This window comes from Barbus barbus (assembly GCF_936440315.1).
Source record: "Barbus barbus genome assembly, chromosome: 3".
NCBI lineage: Eukaryota > Metazoa > Chordata > Actinopteri > Cypriniformes > Cyprinidae > Barbus > Barbus barbus.
The window spans coordinates 8,984,736-9,009,475 of record NC_136731.1 but is presented as its reverse complement, the minus strand read 5'-3'; the positions used below and the strand labels follow the sequence as shown (position 1 = coordinate 9,009,475).

At 40.4% G+C, this 24,740-nt stretch overlaps 1 protein-coding gene across 2 annotated transcripts in view; it reads left to right on the top strand.

The window, feature by feature from the left end:
* LOC306855033 (protein NLRC3-like) overlaps nt 1-15,539 on the top strand; it is a 32,020-nt gene extending 16,481 nt beyond the window's left edge. The window contains exons 7-10 of one of the 2 annotated variants that reach the window (XM_079393419.1): nt 1,333-1,506; nt 2,006-2,179; nt 2,297-2,343; nt 13,900-15,539. In XM_079393419.1, coding sequence (XP_079249545.1) covers nt 1,333-1,506; nt 2,006-2,179; nt 2,297-2,343; nt 13,900-14,435 — 931 coding nt within the window. In that variant the 3' untranslated portion in view covers nt 14,436-15,539. The remainder of the gene's footprint in view (nt 1-1,332; nt 1,507-2,005; nt 2,180-2,296; nt 2,344-13,899) is intronic. The other variant, XM_079393420.1, reaches the window with a different exon arrangement.
* Nucleotides 15,540-24,740: the final 9,201 nt, after the last annotated feature.

Below are 24,740 nucleotides of genomic sequence, written 5' to 3'. Positions count from 1 at the left end.
CCATGTGCAGCAGAGTAGGCTAAATCACAGTGTAGCAAAAACCGAGCTTGGATGAATGTTTTCTTAATGACTCAAAGTTAAAATATATGATTTTCATTGAAAGAAATTGTTGCTTTTGGCTGTTGGATTGTTGGACTGTTAAAAAAAATATTTACATTTCAAAGGAGCTTGAAATCTATAGTTATATAGACAGTATTATTTATTTTAAATGCTATTTCTATTTGTTTATGCTTGTTCTGGATTCAATGTTTGAGCAAAACTAAAATCTATTTTCATATGAAAAGGTTTTTATATTGTTGTTTTATGTTATATGCATGTCAATTTTTTTTTATTTCTTTATTTTTACTTACTTACTTACTTTTGTCATTTAGCAGACGCTTTTGTCCAAAGCGACTTACAAATAAGAAAAAGTAACTCAAACTAAAAGTTACAACTCTATAAATACTATATACCCACAAAATAAAGAATTTAAATAAAATTGACACATGCATATAACAACATTTCAATAATAAACATATAAATGAAAAAATTAAATAAAAAGCGATACTACTATCCCTTGCCGGTGTCCCTGCCCGGTGGAGTCGCACGGTAGAGTCGATGGTCTTTACACTCTAAAAACTCTATTTATTTTCTTAAATATGTGGGTATATAGTATTTATGGAGTTGTAACTTTTAGTTTTAGTTACTTTTTCTTATTTGTAAGTCGCTTTGGACAAAAGCGTCTGCTAAATGACAAAAGTAAAAAGTAAGTAAAGTAAGTTTAACATTACATATCTCAAAAGAAAACAAAACATGCAGAATTGCATAGCAATTTTTCAATAAATATTGATTTTGGCCCGCGACCTTGTCCTAATTTTTAATTTTGGCCCACTGTGAATTTGAGTTTGACACCCCTGCTGTAGATGATCTGTCTGTGTGTGTGTCTGTAGATGACCGGGCTGTGTGTGTCTGTATATGATCTGTCTGTGTCTGTAGATGATCTCTCTGTATGTGTCTGTAGATGATCTGACTGTGTGTCTCTGTAGATGATCTCTCTGTATGTGTCTGTAGATGATCTGACTGTGTGTCTCTGTAGATGATCTCTCTGTATGTGTCTGTAGATGATCTGACTGTGTCTGTAGATTGTCTGTCTGTGTCTGTAGATGATCTGACTGTGTGTGTCTGTAGATGATCTGTATGTGTGTGTCTGTAGATGATCTCTCTGTATGTGTCTGTAGATGATCTGACTGTGTGTGTCTGTAGATGATCTGTATGTGTGTGTCTGTAGATGATCTCTCTGTATGTGTCTGTAGATGTTTCAACTGTTGATGTGTGTGTTCTGATCTCTTTCAGTCTTGCTGGCTGTAATCTCACTCCTCAGTGTTGTGAGAGTTTGTCATCAGCTCTTCAATCCTCATACTGTGTCCTGAGAGAGCTGGATCTGAGTAACAATGACCTGCAGGACCCTGGTGTAAAGTTTATTTCTGATGGACTGAAGAGTCCAAACTGTCAGCTGCAGATACTGAGGTATTAACAACATATAAGAGATCATTTACAGTCAACTGGTCACAATGTTGATGTGTGTCTGTAGATAATCTCTCTGTGTGGTCTGTAGATGATCTGTCTGTGTGTGTGTCTGTAGATGATCTGTCTGTGTGTGTCTGTATATGATCTGTCTGTGTGTGTGTCTGTATATGATCTGACTGTGTGTGTCTGTATATGATCTGTCTGTGTGTGTCTGTAGATGATCTGTCTGTGTGTGTCTGTATATGATCTGTCTGTGTGTGTGTCTGTATATGATCTGTCTGTGTGTCTGTAGATTATCTGACTGTCTGTAGATGATCTCTCTGTATGTGTCTGTAGATGATCTGACTGTGTCTGTAGATTGTCTCTATGTCTGTAGATGATCTGTCTGTGTGTGTCTGTAGGTTATCTGGTTGTTTGTCTCTAGATGATCTGACTGTGTGTGTCTGTAGATGATCTGTCTGTATGTGTGTCTGTAGATGATCTGACTGTGTGTCTGTAGGCTGTCAGGCTGTATGGTGTCAGAGGAAGGCTGTGGTTATTTGTCTTCAGCTCTGAGTTCAAACCCCTCACACCTGAGAGAGCTGGATCTGAGCTACAATCACCCAGGACAATCAGGAGTCCAGCTGCTCAAACACAAACTGCAGGATCCAACCTATAAACTGCAGATACTCAAGTATGTCAAACCGTAATACTGACATACTGAACGTGTGTGTGTGTGTGTGTGTGTGTGTGTGTGTGTGTGTGTGTGAATGATGTAGATCTACATTAATGTGTGTTTGTGTGTTCATAGTGTGGATCATGGAGGAGAGATCATGATGACAGCAGGACCGCAAAAGTGTAGGAATATAAACACACACACACACATTCTCACAGACAGACACACACACACTCACAGACACACACACACACACACACACACACACAGAGATTGTTGTTTGAGTGTATCACTGATCTCATCTCATAGACATTCATTGTTTTTCTATCAGGTTAATAAGGTCTATAAGGTTTTTTAACTAGTTAGCAGTGTCGGTCAGCACCAGGGGCTCCTTTACCCTCAAAGATGATTTAAGAAGCAAATCACTACATAATGTAAACAGAACAGTAATTTCACGAGTTCGCACTAACATATAATATGATTGAGCAATTAGTAAGCATATTTGGCGTGCTGTCAGGAGGGAGGGCTCCGAGTTCGCGATGGAGCCCGAACCCAGAGAACTCCCCCCTCATCCCAAGAATGGGATGAAATTTAGATTGGAGTGCAGAGTTGGGGTGGAGGCGGGATGCTGGAAAACTGTCATAGAACAGAGATGAGTTGGATGTATATATATAAATATATATACACCTGATGTGCTTGTTAAGGTGATTAGCTGACGAGCTGCACCTGGGCCAGACTGATTATCTGATCGTGCGCCTCCCGAACCTTGTTAATAAAACATATGTGGATTCAGCTTTAGAGTCACATGGAAATATCTTTCTTTTAATGAATAGAGATTTATATTTATTTAACTGGACTGTGAAATAAAGAGTGAACAAAGTAACATATCTTTAGCAACAGTGTGAAAGTGAACAGCACATAGCAGACACAATACCGGTATAAACACAGATATCTATCAGTACAATACACATCACATGACTAAACATGCGTCAGTGTTTCAGATACCTCAGTTTCACAGTCCACACTACAACACCAAAACACTGATATCACCTTCATCCACTCGGGAGAACGTCTTCAAAAAGATCAGTCTTCACAAGAACAGCATCTCAGTGTGAACAGAAGACCGAACAAGACCTATGGCTTCCAATCTAAACTATCCGTCCAGAGCAGAAAAACAAATGACAGAAAAGCAGCAAGAACATGAAGAAAATGCAAGAACAATGTTTTTTCTATTATTTTAAATGGTCAATTATTTAGTCAATTAATTAATTAAAAATTAACATTAGTCCACTGATGAAATGTAATTTTTAGTTTGTGTCAGTACACATTAATAATCAATACGTTCATATGTATTTCTGTGGTGGCTGGTCAATAGAGGGCGCCATACACACAAAATAATAATAATTATTATTATTCTAAACTATATAAATTGATATCTGAATAAAGATAAGCAGCTCGTTAACTTCAGCTGAAGCTCGTTTGATGTTGTGGTTTATAGAGACTCTTGTGATCCTCACAGAAACCTCTCCTGACTCGTTCTGGTCAGAAACTGAGAAACTAAATAAATGCAACACCATAAATAATTTCATAGATTTGTGAGGTAAATCATTTATAAATCTACACAAACACAGGAGAATACATCGTGATTTCAAAATAAAAGCTCAAACCCTCACTCTGAGTTTACACGTTTCGATGTCCACATATTAATTTAATTACAACAGCTGTAGCATTTCTGTCCTAAAGAAATGGCCAAATATTAAAGATTAAGTGGACATTTGAATTAAATGGTGCTTGGTCAATCTTAAACAAGGATTAGATCGCGCAGTAATGTGTAAAAACAGGCCTTTGTTGTAATGCGTAATATACATTAGCTCTATTGTTTATAATACATTATGTATTTAACAGTTTTGTTCAATAAAACCATATGATTTCTTGCTTTTGATACTTTATTTGAACTAAATATATATATAATATATAATAAAAATAAATATATATATACATATATATATATATATATATATATATACAGTGGTGGAAATGGCCGATATTTACTGGGGGGACTCTAACTTGGGGGGGGGGGGGGGGGGTTAACAATGGTAATTTTAGATTACCTTTCGGATGTATTTTATAATAAAAACATTTATAATTTATGAAAACATTTATTAAGAACTTATGTCATATTTTCTCTAAACCTTCTTGTACATTAAGACAGGCACCTGCAATTCTGCCCAAATTAAAGATGCGTTGTGTTTGAATTTGTGCATCTTATAATATAATTATTATTAATGACCTGTTGTGTATAATAAAAAACAAACAAAAAAACATTGATTAGTGAAATTAACTAATGATTTCATAAAATATTAGAATGATTGTCTCTCATTGGCCTGATTAGCTAAGCCCTCAAAACACGTCTTATTTAGCGGTACAGTATTGCATGATTTGTAGATTATATTTAATAGTTTACACTTTGCAAAAACCTTTTCAATTAGTTTTAAAAGGTAACATTACATTCTTAAGGACTCTACACTTACGTTTCTTTTCAGGAGCACTAGTGCTTCTACTTAAAAAAATAAAGAAAGAAATTAGGAACACCTTCTGATCAATGACAGAAATTAAACTTACTATTATAAGATGATGTTTGACTCCTTAAAGTATTTTTTTTAACCTTTGTAATGCCATTTTTATCTTTATTAAATGTATGTCATATGTTGTGCCAAAATTAGATTTATTAACTTTTTGTAAAAAATAAATAATTAAACAATAAATTAATTAAAAATAATAAGATACACTCAGGAAGACCTGAAATCAGCATCAACAATTAATCTTTGCACGGAACAGAAGAGCACAAATGTGGAATATTTACAGACTTTTTAACAAGACTCAGAGGTGGCATTAATACATTTAATAAAAACAATGTTATGAGATTGAATACAGAAACATTAAACAATTAAAATGTATACTTTAAAAATGAAACTCCCAGTAGGTGGCAGCAAGTCACTGTCTGTCACTGAATCATTCATCTAATCGATTCGTTCAAACGGCTGATTCATTAAGGAATGAAGCAAGTGACTCTCTTCATGAATGGATCATAGAATCATCGACTCACTAGATTTGTTCAAAAACAAAGATTCATTCATAATCGAAACAGCGCTGTTTGCTTGGAGATGCGCAGCGGCTCAGCTGTGACTTTATTTCATCAACAAAATAGTTCTCAACAGATCAGACAAGTGTTCCTAAAATGTAAGTCGCTTTATATTAACTTTTGAATAAAATCAATAATGTATAAATCTGTTGTATTAATTAAATTTCACATTTGCAAACTCTTTATAATCATTAAGTTCATCGCGATCTCACAAACTTCTATTTTAGTGAATGAAGCTCTCTACGCTGCAAACTGAATCTATTATTTCTACACTTTGTTTGTTACAATGAATGACAAACTGCAGTCTGCTTTCACGATCTGTGCTGTGAGGAGCAGCATGTGCAGCAATAGAGAAGCATTTCCATTGGCTGCAGTCTGCTCTTGATGGCCAATCAAAGACGGCATTGCCCAGCAAACCATAGACACAAATATCCCGCTACATTGTTTAGTCTGCACTGCACTACGGTTTATGCAGAACTGGGATCGCTTTTGTAGTCTTTTGAATGGATATAATATAGAAATCATTTTAATTTTCAAATAAATCTAACCAGTTGGAAATGAAACGCCGTCCCCCCTCGAAATTCACTCCCCAGACTCCGTCCCCCCGCGTCCCCCCCCCCCTCATTTCCAGACCTATATCTATATATATATATATATATATAATAAATATATAATATAAATTATAGGGCCCTATAAAATCCGTTTTTATTTGCAAATTCAGTTTTTTCCATTTTTATTTTTCTATAGTTTTAATGGTTAAATTAAATTGTATTAATCAGAAAGCCTGTCTAATTAATTGAGTTTTACAGTTTTATCTTTACCAAATTCTGTTTTCCATTGTTTTCTGGACTCCATTTTAATGGTTTCATTCAATTTTAATAATCAACAATATATCCAATTATTTTTTATGTAATTTTTGTTCAGAAATGCTGCACATTTACATTTTTCAAGTCAAGTCACCTTTATTTATATAGCGCTTTTAACAATGTAAATTGTGACAAAGCAACTGCACAATATCAAAAAAAGGAAAATAGTGTCAATAATGTAAAATGAAAAAAAGATTTTCAGTTAAAGGCACTTCATTGTTGAATTCAGTGATGTCATCATCCAGCTCAGTTCAGTTTGCAATCAGGTCGACGATAGCTTGAAATGAAATGAAGGAATTTATTTTCCTAAATAAATTCTGGTTAATAATATTTCAGCTAAATAAATACTTCTTTAAAAATTGCAGGGCTTGGCTGCAGAGAAAAAAAAATCCTACATTTCAAAACCTTGTTGATATCACTTCAGAGTCCATGAGTTGGTCTAGCAGTGGTATGAGCACAGCTTTCACTCTCAACCAAACTAACATTACTAGCCAATCAGAATGTTTTGCTCTTATAAACACAAGGCGTGTATAATAGTATCCAGTAGCAGAGCCGCAGCCCTGATGAATGGAGAAGCGACGAAAAGATGTCCATCTAGCGCATATTTACATAGAAAAACTCATTAAAAAGCTCAGAGTATAATCATGTCATCTTCATAAGAACGATATGATTGCAGAACAAATTCACCTTCATCTGGGAAACATTGTGGATTATCTCACTAGATTTATAACGCCAATCATTTATAAACCTTTGCCAACACAGGAGAATACATCAACCTATTTCCAAATATGCCATTTATTGTACATCACGATTTCAAAATAAAAGTTTCTGAGTTTGCATGTGGCCGAATATTAAAATTAAATGGATTTAAACATAGTTTAATCTCGCTGTAAAGTGAAACGTCAGGCCGGTGACATGTATTTGTTATAATACATTATGTACTTAAGTTGGTTATGTTCATATTATGTATAGGCATATTACATCATTAAAATAAATATTTTGTTATTGAACATTTCTTAAAAATAGTATTAAAATATTGTCTCATTGTAGTGAAGCAAGTATCTGTATTTTGTCTGAAGTGTTTTGTCACACCCCTAGTGTCGATAAGCGCTGATATAGCTCATCATTTTCCAAGAGTATGATATAGCTTTCATTCTTCAGGTCAATCATATATTCACGAAAAAAAAATAAATAAATTCAGTTTGAATAAGGAAAGCAATAACTGCCATAGTATCCTTTCAAATGTTTAATTTGCCAGTCATTGCATGCTTTGCATGTGCTGCCCCCCGGCCCACCCCCGGATAAAAGTTCAGCCTCAGGACTTGTTTTTGCTTTAACCCCTGAAAGTGTTTTTTGATGATAATGTTATTATTATTAGACTAGAACACGTGGATGTTGTCATTCTTCCACTATAATACTGAACTTTGATTTCAGTGATTTGGACTGAGATGGACACGTGCTTCTTACTCTCTATGCTGCTCTTTACTTTTGCTCTAAAACAAGGATTTCATAGACATTTCATAGAAATAAGTACAATTGTTCATTTGTGTGAAATACATTTTTTAGATTAATCGAAATAAAAATAGTCGTTAGTGGCAGCCCTAATATAATATATATATATATATATATATACAGTGCTCTCCATAAGTAATATTTCAGGGTGATTCTCTGAATTGGGTGCCCTTCAAGTCCCCCAAACTTACTTCAAAGATTTTCAATTGAAGGAAATCACAAAATGCATTTTAACGCTGTCAATTAATAGAACCAGGTGCCTTTGCATTATAATGCAACACAATTGCTTTTTTATTATTTTAATTTAAATATAATGGGTTGCCTAAGTAGTAGACAACAAGCATGTTTGCATGTCCTCACTAACCATCATTACATTTTCATTGAATATCAAACAAATAAAAAGTGCAATTTATACCAAAATGTTGCTGCTAATATAATCATATGTTGGTCTACTTTAACTAAAATATACATATATATATAAAAATGCATTAATTATATATGAAATTGCAATATTTATACACGTCCTCCAGTTTGTTTTCAACCCCGTCACGCCATACTATTTACCCCCCTATAAAAATAATGGATCAATCCCTGTGGCATCACATCCAGGCAGTGACATCACACAAGTCTCTTGAAGAACATGCTGCAAAGAAAGGCAAGTGTCAGTATCTTTTCTTACCTATATTTCATGTTTTTCACTGTCAGATTAAGATTGTCAGGCTCAACATTTCAACTCTGTTATATGACTAAATGATAGTAAACAACGGTTTAAGAAGAATTAAATAATAGTTTTGCAAAACATTAAAATTTTATGATGTCCTAAATGCCATGTGGTGCTACTGTCTTAGCTAAGCTAACTGTTTTAGCTACTGTTAGCCAAAAACTTCAACCCCGTCACATTCAACCCTGTCACATTTTTTATTATAACAGGGTTGAATCGTTGTGACAGGGTTGAAAGTTTGACACTTCTTAGTAGATTACTCAATTGTATGACTTGTTGTATTGTAATGTGAACTGTCAGAAATAATCAATTATGGTATTTTATGTTCAATATTTTCAGACATCCCAATGGCAAAAACAGCAGCAGAGAGGCAAAGACAGTACAGCGCAAGAAGGGATGCAGACGCAGAGAGAAGGGAAATATATCTCAGGAGTGAGCGTGAAAGGTGGAAAAGGGACACAGAGATAGGGAAAAAGAAAAAAATAAGCAATCTGGGTGACAGAGCTAAACGACATAAGCGAAAGATGTGGAGGGATGCTAAAAAAAGACAGAAGAAGAGGGAAGCTTTGAGGAATAGCGATACCCCTCCACAAAGTCCGGATGATCAAAATGCAGAGCAACCTAGATCTGGGTCCTCAAGGTCAGCTGTAAGGAGTTAATTTAGATTAGATGAAGTTGAGTGTAAGTTAGTGTGTGTTAGAAGAGAGTAAGTGTATACTGTATCTGTAAGTGTATATAGGGGTTTGTCCATGTGAGATTTTAAATGTTGGCTGCAGTTTTGGTAATAATTTATTTTAATAATGTAATTTAATAAAAATAATTATTTATTTATTTATAATAAATAATAAATTTAATTTTTTGTTTCAGGCAACATTTGGAGGGAAAGAAACAATCCCGAAGAGCAAGATACAAACTGCACAAAGAGATAGCACAACTCCAACATGCACTCACAAAGGAGAGGAAAAGAAAAGTACAAAAAGAGGCTTCAGCGATCAGCAAAACAAAATGATTCTCCAAGATCCAAAGTCCGTGAACTGGTGAAGAACTGTCCTGTGAACAGCAGAATCAGAAAAACATTACTACTTCATGAAGCACTCATTTCTGACATCAAGAGAAAATACCAGAATGCCAGAAATGAAAAAGATAAGCAAATCTTAGCCAAGGTTACTGTGGGAAAGATTGTCAAAAAGTATAGGCTGCAGAGATGGTCAGAACAGGCGTTGGGGTTTTCAAAGAAACGCAGAAACCTTTTGAAGAGCAAAAGCCTGACCAGTTTTACCAGAAAGACTGTCAACAGGTTTGCAGATACCATGATTCAGAAGAACATAAAGAGCTTCTTTAACAGAGATGATGTCAGTAGGATAACTACAGGAAGAAAACAAACCACTACTAGAAACAAAGTAAAGATGCAAAAAAGGTTTCTTGTAGATACAATGAGAAACCTCCACAGAAAATTTCTAGCAGAGAATAATGTGAGGATCTCATACTCTTCATTTTGCCGCCTACGTCCCTTTTGGGTTGTGCACCCCTCTTTGTCTGATCGTGAGACATGCCAGTGCAAACTGCATGAAAATTTAAGCTTTCTAGCAGAAAAGCTTAATCAGCTGAAGTTGATCGAGACTTCAGATCTTGAGAGACTTACTAAAACTGTGTCCTGTGATACCACTCGCAAGGATTGTATGTATGGAGAGTGTGAGAACTGTAAAGATTAAACCGTTCCCCTCTCCAGTATGTACGACAGTGTAAAAAATGTGTCCTATACTCAGTGGGGGACAGAGGAGAAGGCAAAAACAGATGATCAGGAGGGGCCAAAAGTAAAGATATCTGTTAAACAAATTGTTGAGGGAACCCAGGAGCAACTTGCTGAGCAGTTCCACACACACCTGAGCAAGTTCAAGAAGCATTCATTCAATATTAGGCAACAGTATGCCTACTACCGTGAGCTGAGAAAGAGCATGGCCACTGATGAATGTCTCATTCACATAGATTTTTCAGAGAACTTCACCTGCAAGTACAGTTCTGAAATACAAGCAGTGCACTTTGGATCATCTCATCAACAGGCGACACTACATACAGGGATTCTTTGTGTAGGCGGTAGCCAAGAACCGACCTGCTTCAGCACAATATCTCCATCAAAGCACAAAAGCCCAGCAGCTATTTGGGAGCATCTGAACCCTGTATTGGATTATGTGCAGGCAACACACCTAGAGGTTTCTGTGATACACTTTTTTAGTGATGGGCCTTGTACCCAGTACAAGCAGAAGGGCAATTTTTTCCTTTTTAGCACTGAGCTGGAGAAAAGAGGCATTAAGGCAGGGACATGGAATTTTTTTGAGGCCAGCCATGGCAAAGGAGCACCTGATGGTGTTGGAGCAGCCTTGAAGAGGACTGCTGACATGCTAATAAGCCATGGCCGGGACATCCAAGATGCACATGAGCTCTTCGAGGCCCTTTTGGAGACCAACACATCGATCAAGTTGTTCTTTGTCAATGGTGATACTGTTGAGCAGGCACTTGAGAGGATGCCATCAAACCTACCAGCAGTCCCAGCAACCATGCGTATACATCAGGTGGTAACTCTTGCTCCAGGAGAGATACTGTCTCGTGATGTCAGCTGTATGTGCTCGACCCAGAAGCAGTTACAATGCGAGTGTTGGAACACAAATCATTTCAGCTTTGTTAAGAAGGTGCCAGATGCCGTGTCACAGAGGCAGACACGAATCCATTGGGAAGACCCAGAGGTGCTAGGGCAGTGGTGTGTGCTCACTTATGATAAAGATTTGTTCCCAGGAATAATACTTGCGATGGATGAAACGCATGTGCAAGTAAAATGCATGCACCGTGTCGGGCCAAACAGGTTCTTTTGGCCTGCTCGTGAGGATGTGCTTTGGTATGTTTTTGATGATGTGCTTGAGCTCATCCCACCTCCTAAGCCTGTGACAACACGGCACATGGAAATTCAAAAAGATGTTTGGGCCAGGCTTTCTGAATAAAGAATGAATTAATGGACATCTTACAGTCCTGTTTTCAAAGTTCATGTTAATGTTAAAAACTCATGAATTTAATGTTAAAAACAATGTTAAGCACTAAAAACAAGTTTTAATCAAAATGAGATCCCAGCAAGGTAGTTTTCCATAGCCTATGTTGTGTTTATAAGGGATTTATTTTGGACCAAATGGAAAGATCGATTGATGTTAGTGATTAATTAATGCTTAATGCTTTTGATTTAATGTTAAATACTTACTAAAATGTTTGTTTGTTTTTGCCAACTTTAATAAAATAAAATGTTATTGAATGTGATATCATTATAAGAAATCCATACTATATTGAAATAATGATCATCACTTCAACCTTGTTATCATTTTCAACCCTGTTATGCAGAGTTCAACCCTGTTATTTGACAGTTTTTATTAATATTTTCGTGATAAGAAGACAAATTAGGTCAATGTTTGTTTTGCTGTGTGCAGAATTTACAGGACAGTCTGAAAAATATGAAAGCCTAATTAAATCCTAATGTTAATGCATATTTTGTGATAAGATATGAAGACCAATGTTAGATGCAGTTTTCATGACCTGATTTGGTATTCAAATGGTGAGTATTTAAAAATAAAATTCTACATGCAATAAATGATATCAAACAAGGGACATCTCATTGAAAAGCTTCTACAAAAATTTACTTGAAAATCTTTTTAAATAATATTTAAACAGGGTCCAAGTGGTCTGTGACGGGGTTGAACTCCAAAACAACTTTCAGTAAGAAAAAACACTCAATATCGATTAGAATTTCATGCCTGAGGTGGGAAAATGTATTTTCTTAAAGGTTTGACTAATCCACTATCACATGAAATGATCAGAAATATAACTATTTAAGGTATATAAAAAAAAAAAGGTATGACCCAAAAGGCACCCAATTCAGAGAATCACCCTTCAATAATAATTCAGATGTTTGCTAAAATAGTTGGATGTGGTTCAAACGATTAGATTCAATAGAAAGGAAACAAGTGAACGGAGCGTTGACTCACTGGCTCACTCGATTCCTTCAGAAACTGATTCATTCACGGAATGAAACACCGTGTTGCTCTGCACGGTTAAAACTAATAGCACATTAGTGTTTGCAGCCTCGCGCACGTGTGCTGATATACAGAAAACTACAACGCTTGTGCAATGAATATAAAAACATAACTCATACATGGGTGTTTTTTGTTTCATTGCTGGAATTATAAGGGCATTCTCAGTGAATGATTTTGGTCTCAAGATGTGTTTTTTATTTCTTCAAAGTTGGATAATGTCAGCTCTCCTATCGTCTCTCTTTGAAACAGAAGACAAGAGAAGCTATGATTTTTCTTTGATTAGAATTTAAAGAACTTCAAAAGTTGCGATTGAACCATTTTGTGCGAAAAATGCTGAAATTGCTTCTTGTTACAGTAACGTTACCAAGTTCTGATTGGCCAATCGCTGTTATTTAGTTCGTAAATGATCATAAGTAGAGCGTTTTAATATTTCATGTGCATGATAAGTTTCATGTAATACACAAAATTAATAACCCAAAGGGGATGGTGGTTTTACAGAGGGGACGCTTTTTATCATTTTTTCCACCAGGGGGATCCCCCCGCATCCCCCCTCAATTCCAGCCCTGTATATATACATATACTTATTTCCAGGTGAGCTCCAGTAATGCTTTGTAAAAAAAGTCAAAAATAAAAATAATTTAAAAAAAGCAGCAATAGTCGGGATATTGGGTCCTCAGCTAAAGACCAGTGGCTTCTGATAATCTTTCTTAAATTTAAAAATGAGGTTGAGCCCAATTAGATATGAATATTAAGAGATGAGATCAGATGTTTTATCAAGCTATTATTATTATTGATATTTAGATGCATATGTAAGGCAGAAGGTCATGTGACTGAAAGATACTGAATGGGGTTCAGAGTTTTCTTCTTGAATCTGCACCATTTTTATATTTTGCTTAAAACAAACAATCAAAACACTCTCGTCATGAGCAGAAAACAAAGATAACTAGTCATTTCAAACTTTGGTGTCTTTCCTTGTCATCTACAAATAATTTCCCCAATTTGAACAATTATATGTTTATTTTTAAATGCTCTTAAAATGCTGATTAATAATGCTCAATGTAGATGATAAAAATGTCCCGTCACAAACCTGGTTTACTGCTTTGAAACAATCTGTACTGTAGAAAGCGTTCTAGAAATAAAGCTGACTTGACTTGTGTGCATGATAAACCCACAAGCGCTGCTTTACACAACACTAGTCTGCACTGTTTTAGGCCTGACAGGGTTTTTCACAGAGTTTTGTTTGGGCTCCAGAAGTCTAGGACCAGCACTGCTAGTGAGATCTGAATCACTAGTCGCTCTTCAACAGCTTTCACTATATTAGTGAACACATTTGTGAAGAGTGAGGACAGTTTGGACTTTAGCTGTAAACACACACAGACATCTTCACTGTTGTGTTGTTCTTGATGTTTCTCTCTTCTTGTGTTCAGATGCCTGTGATCTCACACTGGATCCAAACACAGCAAACACTGAACTCATTCTGTCTGATCAGAACAAGAAGATCATATGTGTGGAAGATCATCAGCCGTATCCTGATCATCCAGAGAGATTTGATGGTGTTCTTCAGGTTCTGAGTGTTGAGAGTCTGACTGGACGCTGTTACTGGGAGACTGAATGGAGCGGAGATAAAGCTGTTATATCAGTGTCATTTAAAGGAATCAGCAGGAAAGGAGGGAGTGACTGTATGTTTGGATTGAATGACAAATCCTGGAGTCTGTGGTGCTCTGATAACAGATTCTCTGTCTGTCACAATAACTTCACTGTTATACCTGCTGTCTGTTCATCCTCTAAGAGAGCAGGAGTGTATGTGGACGTGTCGACCGGCTCTCTGTCCTTCTACAGCGTCTCTGACACACACACACTCACACACTTACACACATTCAACACCACATTCACTGAACCCCTCTGTGCTGGGTTTGGGGTTTATTCTGGTTCCTCAGTGTCTCTGTGTGATATTAAACAATAGAGAGTCTGTAAATCCTCTTTCTGATGTTCACATGCACACAAACTCATCAAATCTCACATCATTACATTTGTATTAATTCATAATGAAATAGTTTTTCATTCTTCATCTAGAAGTTATAAATCTAGATCAGACACATACTGTTCTGAATCTTAAACAGATGAATAAGTTTGCTTTAATATCTCTATTGTAAACTGATGATCAGATTAATGATGAAGTGGTTTCTGAATCTCTGATGTGAACTGATGACAGTATGAATAATGATGAATGTGATTGAGATCAGCAGAATGAAACAGAGGCTGAATGAATCCGTCTCCAGATCGTCTGCTTTATTTTTCTGTCTGCGCTGATTTAAGCAAAACAGAAGTCAGAAGAACACAGACTGCAGGAAAGCAGGTTGATGATTTGCATCAGTCACTGAACCACTGAGGAGACTTAAGTTCACGACTGACTATATTAAAATAATCTCATTAAAACCTCAGTATATAAGTCTGCAATAGTGCACTGTTCTCTACAGCCTTGTAATGCATTGTATTTTTCAAAAATATCATAATTTCCAGTTCAGTGCTAATACAGTAGCCTAACAGGCAGGGTTCCTACAAGCTGCTTAAAGTGCTTGCATTATATTGTTCAGTCTTTTATCGCATGTGCTGTTCGTTTGGGTTTCATGTGGGAACGCATATAAAGTCTGACGCGCTTTGTGTTGCACTGTTATCATTTATAAGCATCTCACAAACTCTTCCTCAGTATCTGCTGGAGTTTGGGTTGCTTAACGTTCATCTGGGAAAACAGTGTGTGTTATCTGTGTAGATTTGTAATGTAAATCATTTACAAACCTATGCCAACACATCAAATACATCAACATATTTCTAAACATGCGATTTGTTGTACATCACGATTTCAAAATAAAAGTCTCTGTGTTAAATGGATTGAAAGATCATTGAATAACGCTTGAAAATCAAACATTGGCGCCTCTGCAGGAATTTGTTATAATACATCATGTACTTAAACCCGTTTAATCCCAAATTTTTCCCAGACATGAAAATATCCAAATGATGTGTCATAAGTAACCCTTTGAAATTATCAATAAATATTTTGGAAAAGTGTGTGAAGAATTGTGTTTTATGTTCGGTCACAATTGTGTGATAATGTGTAATTACATATTTCTTCAGTCATAAATATTGTTATATATCTTAGCCCAGCTATTTTAAACTGTTAGATCACATTCTAGGGTTATTATTATGCATAAAAAACCTTATGCAGCATTAATAGGAACACGGAGATAAAAAACAAAAAAATTCAACCATCACCTCATTTCAAAATGGTTAATGTTTGTAAAATATAACATCAAATTTTTAGATTAATGCTACGAGTATTACAACATCATTATTGTACTTCTGTTGTAACATTTGAATTTATTAATTGAGTGCAATATTTTGTCATTGCAACATTTGATTGTAATTTTCACTAGCAACTGCAATTGATTTCTATTGTATACCTAAGTTCACTGTTATCCCAGCGGTCACTATTGTGACCATCAACATGTTTACTCATTCTATGACCACACTCAACAAAACTGAATATATGTGAATTCATAGATTAATACTAGACACCCTAAAGATCATGTGTACCACAAATCTGTGTCATATCTTTTTACTAGCCTTTTGTTTTGGAGCTTTGATGCAGTCATCATCTTCTGAAGATTCTGCTCTGGTCATGTGACAATCTGCACTAATCATGTGACACTGCACATATTTAACTGAGACCCTTTATTTGCTCCATATTTGCAGGAAGTGCACTACAACATCAGTCAGTAACGGTTTTAGAGCTTTATAAATTATTATTAATTTTTTTTCTTTTACAGTCACTATTGTGGGATTAAATGGGTTTAAGTTGGTTATATTCATATTACATTATGCATTTTAACAGTTTTTTTCAATAAAACCATGTAATTACTTGGATTTCATACTTTATTTAAACCAGTTATGATTGCCTCATCGTTAGTTTATACAGGTCCTTTTCAAAAAATTAGCATATTGTGATAAAGTTCATTATTTTCTGTACTGTACTGATAAACATTAGACTTTCATATATTTTAGATTCATTACAACACAACTGAAGTAGTTCAAGCCTTTTATTGTTTTAATATTGATGATTTTGGCATACAGCTCATGAAAACCCAAAATTCCTATCTCAAAAAATTAGCATATTTCATCCGACCAATAAAAGAAAAGTGTTTTTAATACAAAAAAAAAAGTCAACCTTCAAATAATTATGTTCAGTTATGCACTCAATACTTGGTCGGGAATCCTTTTGCAGAAATGACTGCTTCAATGCGGCGTGGCATGGAGGCAATCAGCCTGTGGCACTGCTGAGGTGTTATGGAGGCCCAGGATGCTTCGATAGCGGCCTTAAGCTCATCCAGAGTGTTGGGTCTTGCGTCTCTCAACTTTCTCTTCACAATATCCCACAGATTCTCTATGGGGTTCAGGTCAGGAGAGTTGGCAGGCCAATTGAGCACAGTAATACCATGGTCAGTAAACCATTTACCAGTGGTTTTGGCACTGTGAGCAGGTGCCAGGTCGTGCTGAAAAATGAAATCTTCATCTCCATAAAGCTTTTCAGCAGATGGAAGCACGAAGTGCTCCAAAATCTCCTGATAGCTAGCTGCATTGACCCTGCCCTTGATAAAACACAGTGGACCAACACCAGCATCACTGACTGTGGGTACTTGACACTGGACTTCAGGCATTTTGGCATTTCCCTCTCCCCAGTCTTCCTCCAGACTCTGGCACCTTGATTTCCGAATGACATGCAAAATTTGCTTTCATCCGAAAAAAGTACTTTGGACCACTGAGCAACAGTCCAGTGCTGCTTCTCTGTAGCCCAGGTCAGGCGCTTCTGCCGCTGTTTCTGGTTCAAAAGTGGCTTGACCTGGGGAATGCGGCACCTGTAGCCCATTTCCTGCACACGCCTGTACACGGTGGCTCTGGATGTTTCTACTCCAGACTCAGTCCACTGCTTCCGCAGGTCCCCCAAGGTCTGGAATCGGTCCTTCTCCACAATCTTCCTCAGGGTCCGGTCACCTCTTCTCGTTGTGCTGCGTTTTCTGCCACACTTTTTCCTTCCCACAGACTTCCCACTGAGGTGCCTTGATACAGCACTCTGGGAACAGCCTATTCGTTCAGAAATTTCTTTCTGTGTCTTACCCTCTTGCTTGAGGGTGTCAATGATGGCCTTCTGGACAGCAGTCAGGTCGGCAGTCTTACCCATGATTGCGGTTTTGAGTAATGAACCAGGCTGGGAGTTTTTAAAAGCCTCAGGAATCTTTTGCAGGTGTTTAGAGTTAATTAGTTGATTCAGATGATTAGGTTAATAGCTCGTTTAGAGAACCTTTTCATGATATGCTAATTTTTTGAGATAGGAATTTTGGGTTTTCATGAGCTGTATCATCAATATTAAAACAATAAAAGGCTTGAACTACTTCAGTTGTGTTGTAATGAATCTAAAATATATGAAAGTCTAATGTTTATCAGTACATTACAGAAAATAATGAACTTTATCACAATATGCTAATTTTTTGAAAAGGACCTGTATATAAATATAGTCATATTAAAGCCTGTGTTTCACTTAGGTTTATTTTTATTACAAAAAATGATCAGATTACTCAATTGTCAAAATAATCAGTAGATTTCTTGATTAGCAAAATAATTGTTAGTTATGGCCCTAGATTAGTTCAAACATTTCAAAATACAACTGCATTGTTTTGTGATTAAAAGACAATTGTTTTGAAAATGTCTTAAAAATAGTATTAAAATATTCTCTGATTCTAGTGAAGCAAGTCTCTGTATTTTGTCTCATCTCATGAGCTAAGTTTATTGTCACACCGCTAGCGTCTATAAGCATGATATAGATCATATTTTTCCAACTGTATGATATAGCTTTCATTCTTCAGGTCAATCATGTATTCATAAAATAAAAGGAAATTGTACTTTGCCATAGTATAGTTTGAAATGTTAAAGTGGCCATAGTCATTGACAGGTCTGGCTTTAGTTCACGACTGACTATATTAAAATAATCTCATTAAAACCTCAGTATATAAGTCTGCAATAGTGCACTGTTCTCTACAGCCTTGTAATGCATAGTATTTTTCAAAAATATCATCATTTCCTGTTCAGTGCTAATACAGTAGCCTAAGTGTTGCTTCACAGTGAAGATTTATTACAACAGTTAATAACAGTATTCTTTACAAGAACACAATGTAATGTTTAACAGAATCAGAATCTATTTTCTGTAACAATTAGTGTTCATAAATATACAAACCTTCAAATATCAAATAAATCCAAATTTAAACAATAACAATTACAAAATCAAATGTATTGCATGTTGTAATGACACTATCATCTCTTTTTCCTTTGCATAAGTCTAGAAAACAGCTGCTTTACAACTTCAGATATTTTCACAAATATGAGAACATGAATATTGAATAGAGTAAATGTACTTATTAAGATCACCAACATCTACACCGTGGAATCCCATTGACTTTCCAAGGATTAGGAGGTAGACACAGCCGCTAGAGAAGCCGCCGTCCCCAGCGCCCCGGACCTCCAGACGGGAGCGCGTACGGCCACCGGACTCTGCCCCTTTCCTGGACCCTTCCTTCTCGAACACTGCCCCTCCTTCACGATCTCCGCAGCACAACGAGAACACCAAATTCCCTGTTTATTGTGGACACTTTTTCCCCTTGGACACTTATTTTGATATTTTTGTTTAATAAAAGCCTAGGCCTGACGCCACACCCACTGTGTCTGTCGTTTGCTCCTCCCCGCCACACCTGTTATAAAATTCCAGAATTATACTCGATTCATCACTTAACTTCTTTAACATAACATAGCTAATTTCGTCTTGTCCTGGGGTCGATGCCTTAGTGTTTTTCAATGCTCGCTTTAGCTCCGAAAGTGAAAACGGAACATCTAATGTGCTATTTGTAGCTCTCTTTATTTCCCTTGTATATGGATGCTCTGTTAACAGCTTCTCTCTCATATCCTTACTTTCCTTCGTCAGGTTATCTGAGCTATTAACTTTTGAAAATTCTTTCCTGAACATTTCTCCTTTGTCTTCATCACTTACTACCATTTCTTCCCCAATATTTAACACTGGATAATTATATTCCCTCCTAATTCCACTCATCTTTTTAATCATACTCCACACTTCCTCAACTGGAGTATTGTTCCCAATTTCTTCACAATACTCTTTCTTCTCTTCCTTTATTATTTTCCTAGTTTCTGCCTGTGTTTTCTTATATATAATCATATTTTTCCAGTTGTGAGTCCTCCTTAGTTTTTTGAATGCCTTCCTTTTACTTCTAACTGCTATTTCTCATTCCACCATGGAACTATTTTTCCCACTCTCTTTCCTGTACTTTTTGGAATGCATTCACTTGCTCCATTATGAATTGCTGACACTACGGCTGCATCCGAAACCGCATACTCAACAAGTAGGTACTTTTTTTCAAGAAGTACTTACTTAACGAGCGCTAAAAGAGTACGTACTCTACAGCCAAATCTCGTTGAGTATGAATGAGATCCGCCATGTTTACGTTATCATGTGATCTATGACGTTATTACAAGTGCAAAAACAAAAGATATGAGCAACAGGTTTAATTAATCTATCTGTAAATTTTCTGATGCTGATGAAATTTGCTCATTTTTGGTCTTGTTGAAGAAAAACGTCTCAGGTTACGTATGTAACCATGGTTCCCTGAAGGGAACGAGACGCTGCGTCGAAAACGCATATGGGAACGCCTTCAGCGTGACCAGGCTCTGAATATGATGTGTAATCAGTCAAACAAGGGCGAGGCGTCACGGGCGGGGTGACGTCACGACCAGGAAGCATATAAGCACGTGCGGCGGAGCCGGCTTCAGCTTCAAGTCATGAAGCAAGCGCTGGCAGGGATGCCGGAAGTGTGGCAACGCGACGCAGCGTCTCGTTCCCTTCAGGGAACCATGGTTACATACGTAACCTGAGACGTTCCCTTCCAGGAACTTCGAGCTGCGTCGAAAACGCATATGGGAACGAGATACCAACGCCGCCAGACTGACAAGTCCCTGCCTGGTGTCAGGACGAAAGGACAGAGGAGCCGGGAGTGGCTCGGATGTCGAGGTCATAGAACCTAACGAAAGTCAGGGGCGTGGACCACCCAGCTGCGTTGCAGATGTCCTGCATGGAACACCTGCCCAGAAGGCCTTGGAGGCCGCCACACCTCGGGTTGAGTGCGCTCTGACTCCCACCGGCGGGGGGAGCTCAGAGGCCTCGTATGCCAAAGCCATGACACCCACAATCCACCTACTAAGCGGAGGGCTTCGTAGCAGGAAGACCCCTCCTAGGCGGACCATAGCACACAGGCAGCTGGTCTGACTTTCTCCACAGGGAGGACCTGTGGATGTATGCGTCTAGTGCTCGCACTGGACACATACGGTTGTGCTTCTCCTGGTCTGGCTCCCCGAAGGGAGGAGGACAGAAGGCCTGCAGTACGACCGGCTGTGGAACGACCGATGGGACCTTAGGAACATACCCCACGCGGGGGTAGAGGAATACTTTCTCCGAACCGGGCGCAAAGTGAATAGAGGCTGTAGTCAGGGCCTGAAGGTCACTCACCCTCCTCAGAGAGGTGATAGCCAATAAGAAAACGGTCTTGATAGTGAGGAGTCTCTCAGTTATCTCCTGAATGGGCTCGAAAGGTGCATTGCACAGAGCCTCCAGAACCACAGCCAGATCCCACGTAGGGACGAGATCGTACCGGAGGCCTCAGCCTCAGCGCACCGCGGAGGAAACGTGTAACCAGGGGGTGTCTACCCACTGACTGGCCACCGGTAAGGGCGTGGTATGACGAAATAGCTGCCACGTACACCTTAACAGTGTAATGGGTTACCCCTGCGGAGAAACGGGCCTGCAGGAACTCCAGTACTGCACCAACGGGGCAGTTGACTGGGTCGAGCTGGCGGTCCCCGCACCAAGAAGTGAAGAGCCTCTACTTCAAGGCGTACAGTTTCCTCGTAGAGGGAGCTCTGGATTGGAGGATGGTCTCGACAACCTCGGTTGACAGACCGGAAGCTATGAGCTGTGCCCCCTCAGGGCGTCACACCAACAGCTTCCATCACTCCGGGCGAGGGTGCACCTCGGTGCCCCCGGCCTGTGAGAGGAGGTCCCTCCTGACGGGCACTTCCCACGGAGTGCCGTCGAGGAGAGATATCAGGTCCGAGAACCATACTCGGCCCGGCCAGAACGGTGCTACTAACAGTAGACTGACCTCGTCCCAGCGCACTCTCGCCAGAACTCCAGGGAGCAGAGCGATCGGGGGGAAGGCGTACAGACGGCGCCTCGGCCACGTCTGTACCATAGCGTCCAGTCCCGGAGGAGCTGGAGGAACCAGAGGGGACATTGCGCTGACTCTCGAGTGGCGAAGAGGTCCACCTGTGTCTGGCCAAAAACCTTCCACATCTGCTTCACCCCTCAGGGTGAAGGATCCATACCCCGGGCCTCGGCCCCTGTCTCGACAGGACGCCTGCTCCCACATAAAGATGCCCAGGAATGTGCACAGCTCTCAGTGATAGGAGCTTGCCCTGGGACCACACAAGGATCTGGTGTGATCTGGTGTGCCAGCTTATACAAGGGGCGCGACTGCAGACCTCCTTGGTGGTTGATGTAAGAGACCACTGCCGTGCTGTCGGTGCGCACCAGCACGTGGTGATCTCTCAGGTCTGGGAGGAAGTGCTTGAGTGCACGGAACACCGCTAACATCTCTAGCCGATTGATATGCCACGTCAGGTGGCAACCTCTCCACAGACCGCGGGCAGGGTGGCCACTCATGACCGCACCCCAACCGGTGAGGGAAGCGTCCGTCGCTAGCGAGACGCGGCGACAAGGAGCTCCCAACACCGGGCCCTGGGACAAGAACCAAGGATTCCTCCACATGTCGAAGGCACGGACACAACGGCGTGACACTTTGACAGCGCGGAGTGAGTTTCCCCTCAGGGAGACCCCCTTGGCCTTGAGCCACCACTGTAGGGGTCTCATGTACAGCAGGCCAGAAGGTATCACGCTGGACGCAGCTGCCATGAGCCCCAGCAGTCTCTGAAACTGCTTGACAGTGAGTGACTGGCCTTCTCGCACTCTCCTGACTGTAGTAAGGATCGACTCGATCCGAGCAGGGGACAATCGTGCCTGCATCGTGGTCGAATCCCACACCACGCCTAGATCAGTGATTCTCAGAACCGGAGAAAGCACACTTTTCTTGGCGTTCAGTCTCAACCCCAGTTCTTTCATGTGGGCGAGAACGACATCTCGATGCCGAACCGCCAACCGCTCTGATTGAGCGAGGATCAACCAATCGTCGATATAATTGAGTATGCGGATGCCCTGAAGCCGCAACGGGGCCAGTGCCGCATCCACACACTTGGTGAAAGTGCGGGGTGAAAGTGCTAGGCCGAAGGGAAGAACCCGATATTGGTACGCTTTCCCCCCAAAGGCGAACCTCAGGAACTTCCTGTGAGAAGGAAGGATGGAAACATGGAAATATGCGTCTTCGAGATCTATCGTGACAAACCAGTCCTCGGACCTGATTTGAGTCACGACCTGCTTGATAGTAAGCATCCTGAACTTCAGCTTTCTGACTGAGCAGTTCAGTAGACGCAGATCCAGTATGGGCCTCAGCCCTCCATCCTTCTTCGGAACAATGAAGTACCGGCTGTAGAAACCGGACTGGGTCTCGTGAGGAGGAACCAACTCGATGGCTTCCTTCCTCAGCAGAGTACCAACTTCCTGTTCCAAAACCAGAGCCTGCCCGGGGCGGACCGCAGTCATAACAACCCCGCAGAACGGCGGGGGTGGCCCGCCGAACTAAATACGATAGCCTCTCGCTACGGTCTGCAGGACCCAAGGAGACACATTCGGCAGCCGCTGCCAGGCTGTCAAATGCTCTACTAAGGGAATCAGTCTCTCGAGACTGACCTCTGGTGCAGCCAGACCGCTGTCTCGAAGCGGCGCACCGGAAGGAGGCACGTGGCCTGGCTGCTGGGGCGAGTTTCTCGGCTCCGCGCTGCTGGGCGGACAAACCTGAGAAATATACTCGCTGGGACCGGCTGTGCCCTGGAACAGCGGCAGGGTCAGCAGACAAGTCCCTGGAGGGCACCGAGGTGAGACGGTCACCGTGTGCCGCGGTGTAAGCCGCTCCACCCCAGTAGGGGTCGTCCTCCGTAGTCCTGGGGCTCACCCGTCAGGACCTCTGAACGAACCAGACCCTGCAAGGCAGGACCCAAAGAGACACATTCGGCAGCTCGCTGCCCAATGATCTTAAGGGAATCAGTCTCTCGAGACTGACCTCTGGGTTCAGAGAAGCGGCCAGACCGCTGTCTCGATGCGGCGCACCGGGATGAGACGCGTAATCTGGCGGCTGAGGCGAGTTTCTCGGCTCCGCGCTGCCGGGCGGACAAACCTGAGAAATATACTCGCTGGGACCGGCTGTGCCCTGGAACAGCGGCAGGGTCAGCAGACAAGTCCCTGGAGGGCACCGAGGTGAAGTGGTCACCGAGTGCCGCGGTGCAAGCCACTCCACCCCAGTAGGGGTCGCCCTCCGCGGTCCTGGGGCTCGCCCGTCAGGACCTTTTGCGCGAGGAGCTGGTATGCAGAGGAGGCTGCGCCCGCCCAGCAGCCACCTGAGTTTATAGAGAGCGCATACCCTCTGCCCACCAAAGATGTTGTAAGCAGAGCAGGAGCCTTCAAAGGCGATGCCGTAGAGGGAGACAGATAGCTCGCAAGCGTCTGTTCAACCCGCGGCATCGCCGCATACCCGCGCTCTTTCAGTTCCCGCGGGAACGAATGGCCGGGACGAAAAGATTTCACCCGCGATCTCGACACCTCGGTGAGGAGATCGGGGAAAACGGAAGGCTCCTGTGTAGAAGTAGCTCTCTGGGGCGAGAGAGGCGGCGAAACCTCGTCAACGCTCGTCACATCAACCTCCTCGGAGGACGCAGCGTCAAGCCCTCGTCTCGGGGGAAGAGAAGAGACCGCTTCCGAACCGAGAGACGGGGCGCCAGATCAGGCGCGGGAGGATATAGGGACATGCCCGTCTGACTCTCGCCAGCCAGATCAGCCTTTTTCTCTCTTTATTTTTCTCTGCAAGCCCCGCGAGCGCAGCCGCCGCTCTGCCTTTTTTCTCTCTCTGATTTAAAGGCAAGCGGGACCGGCTTTATTCATTTGATGCTTGTGCACGCGAGCGCAGCCGCCGCTCTGCCTTTTTTTCTCTCTGAT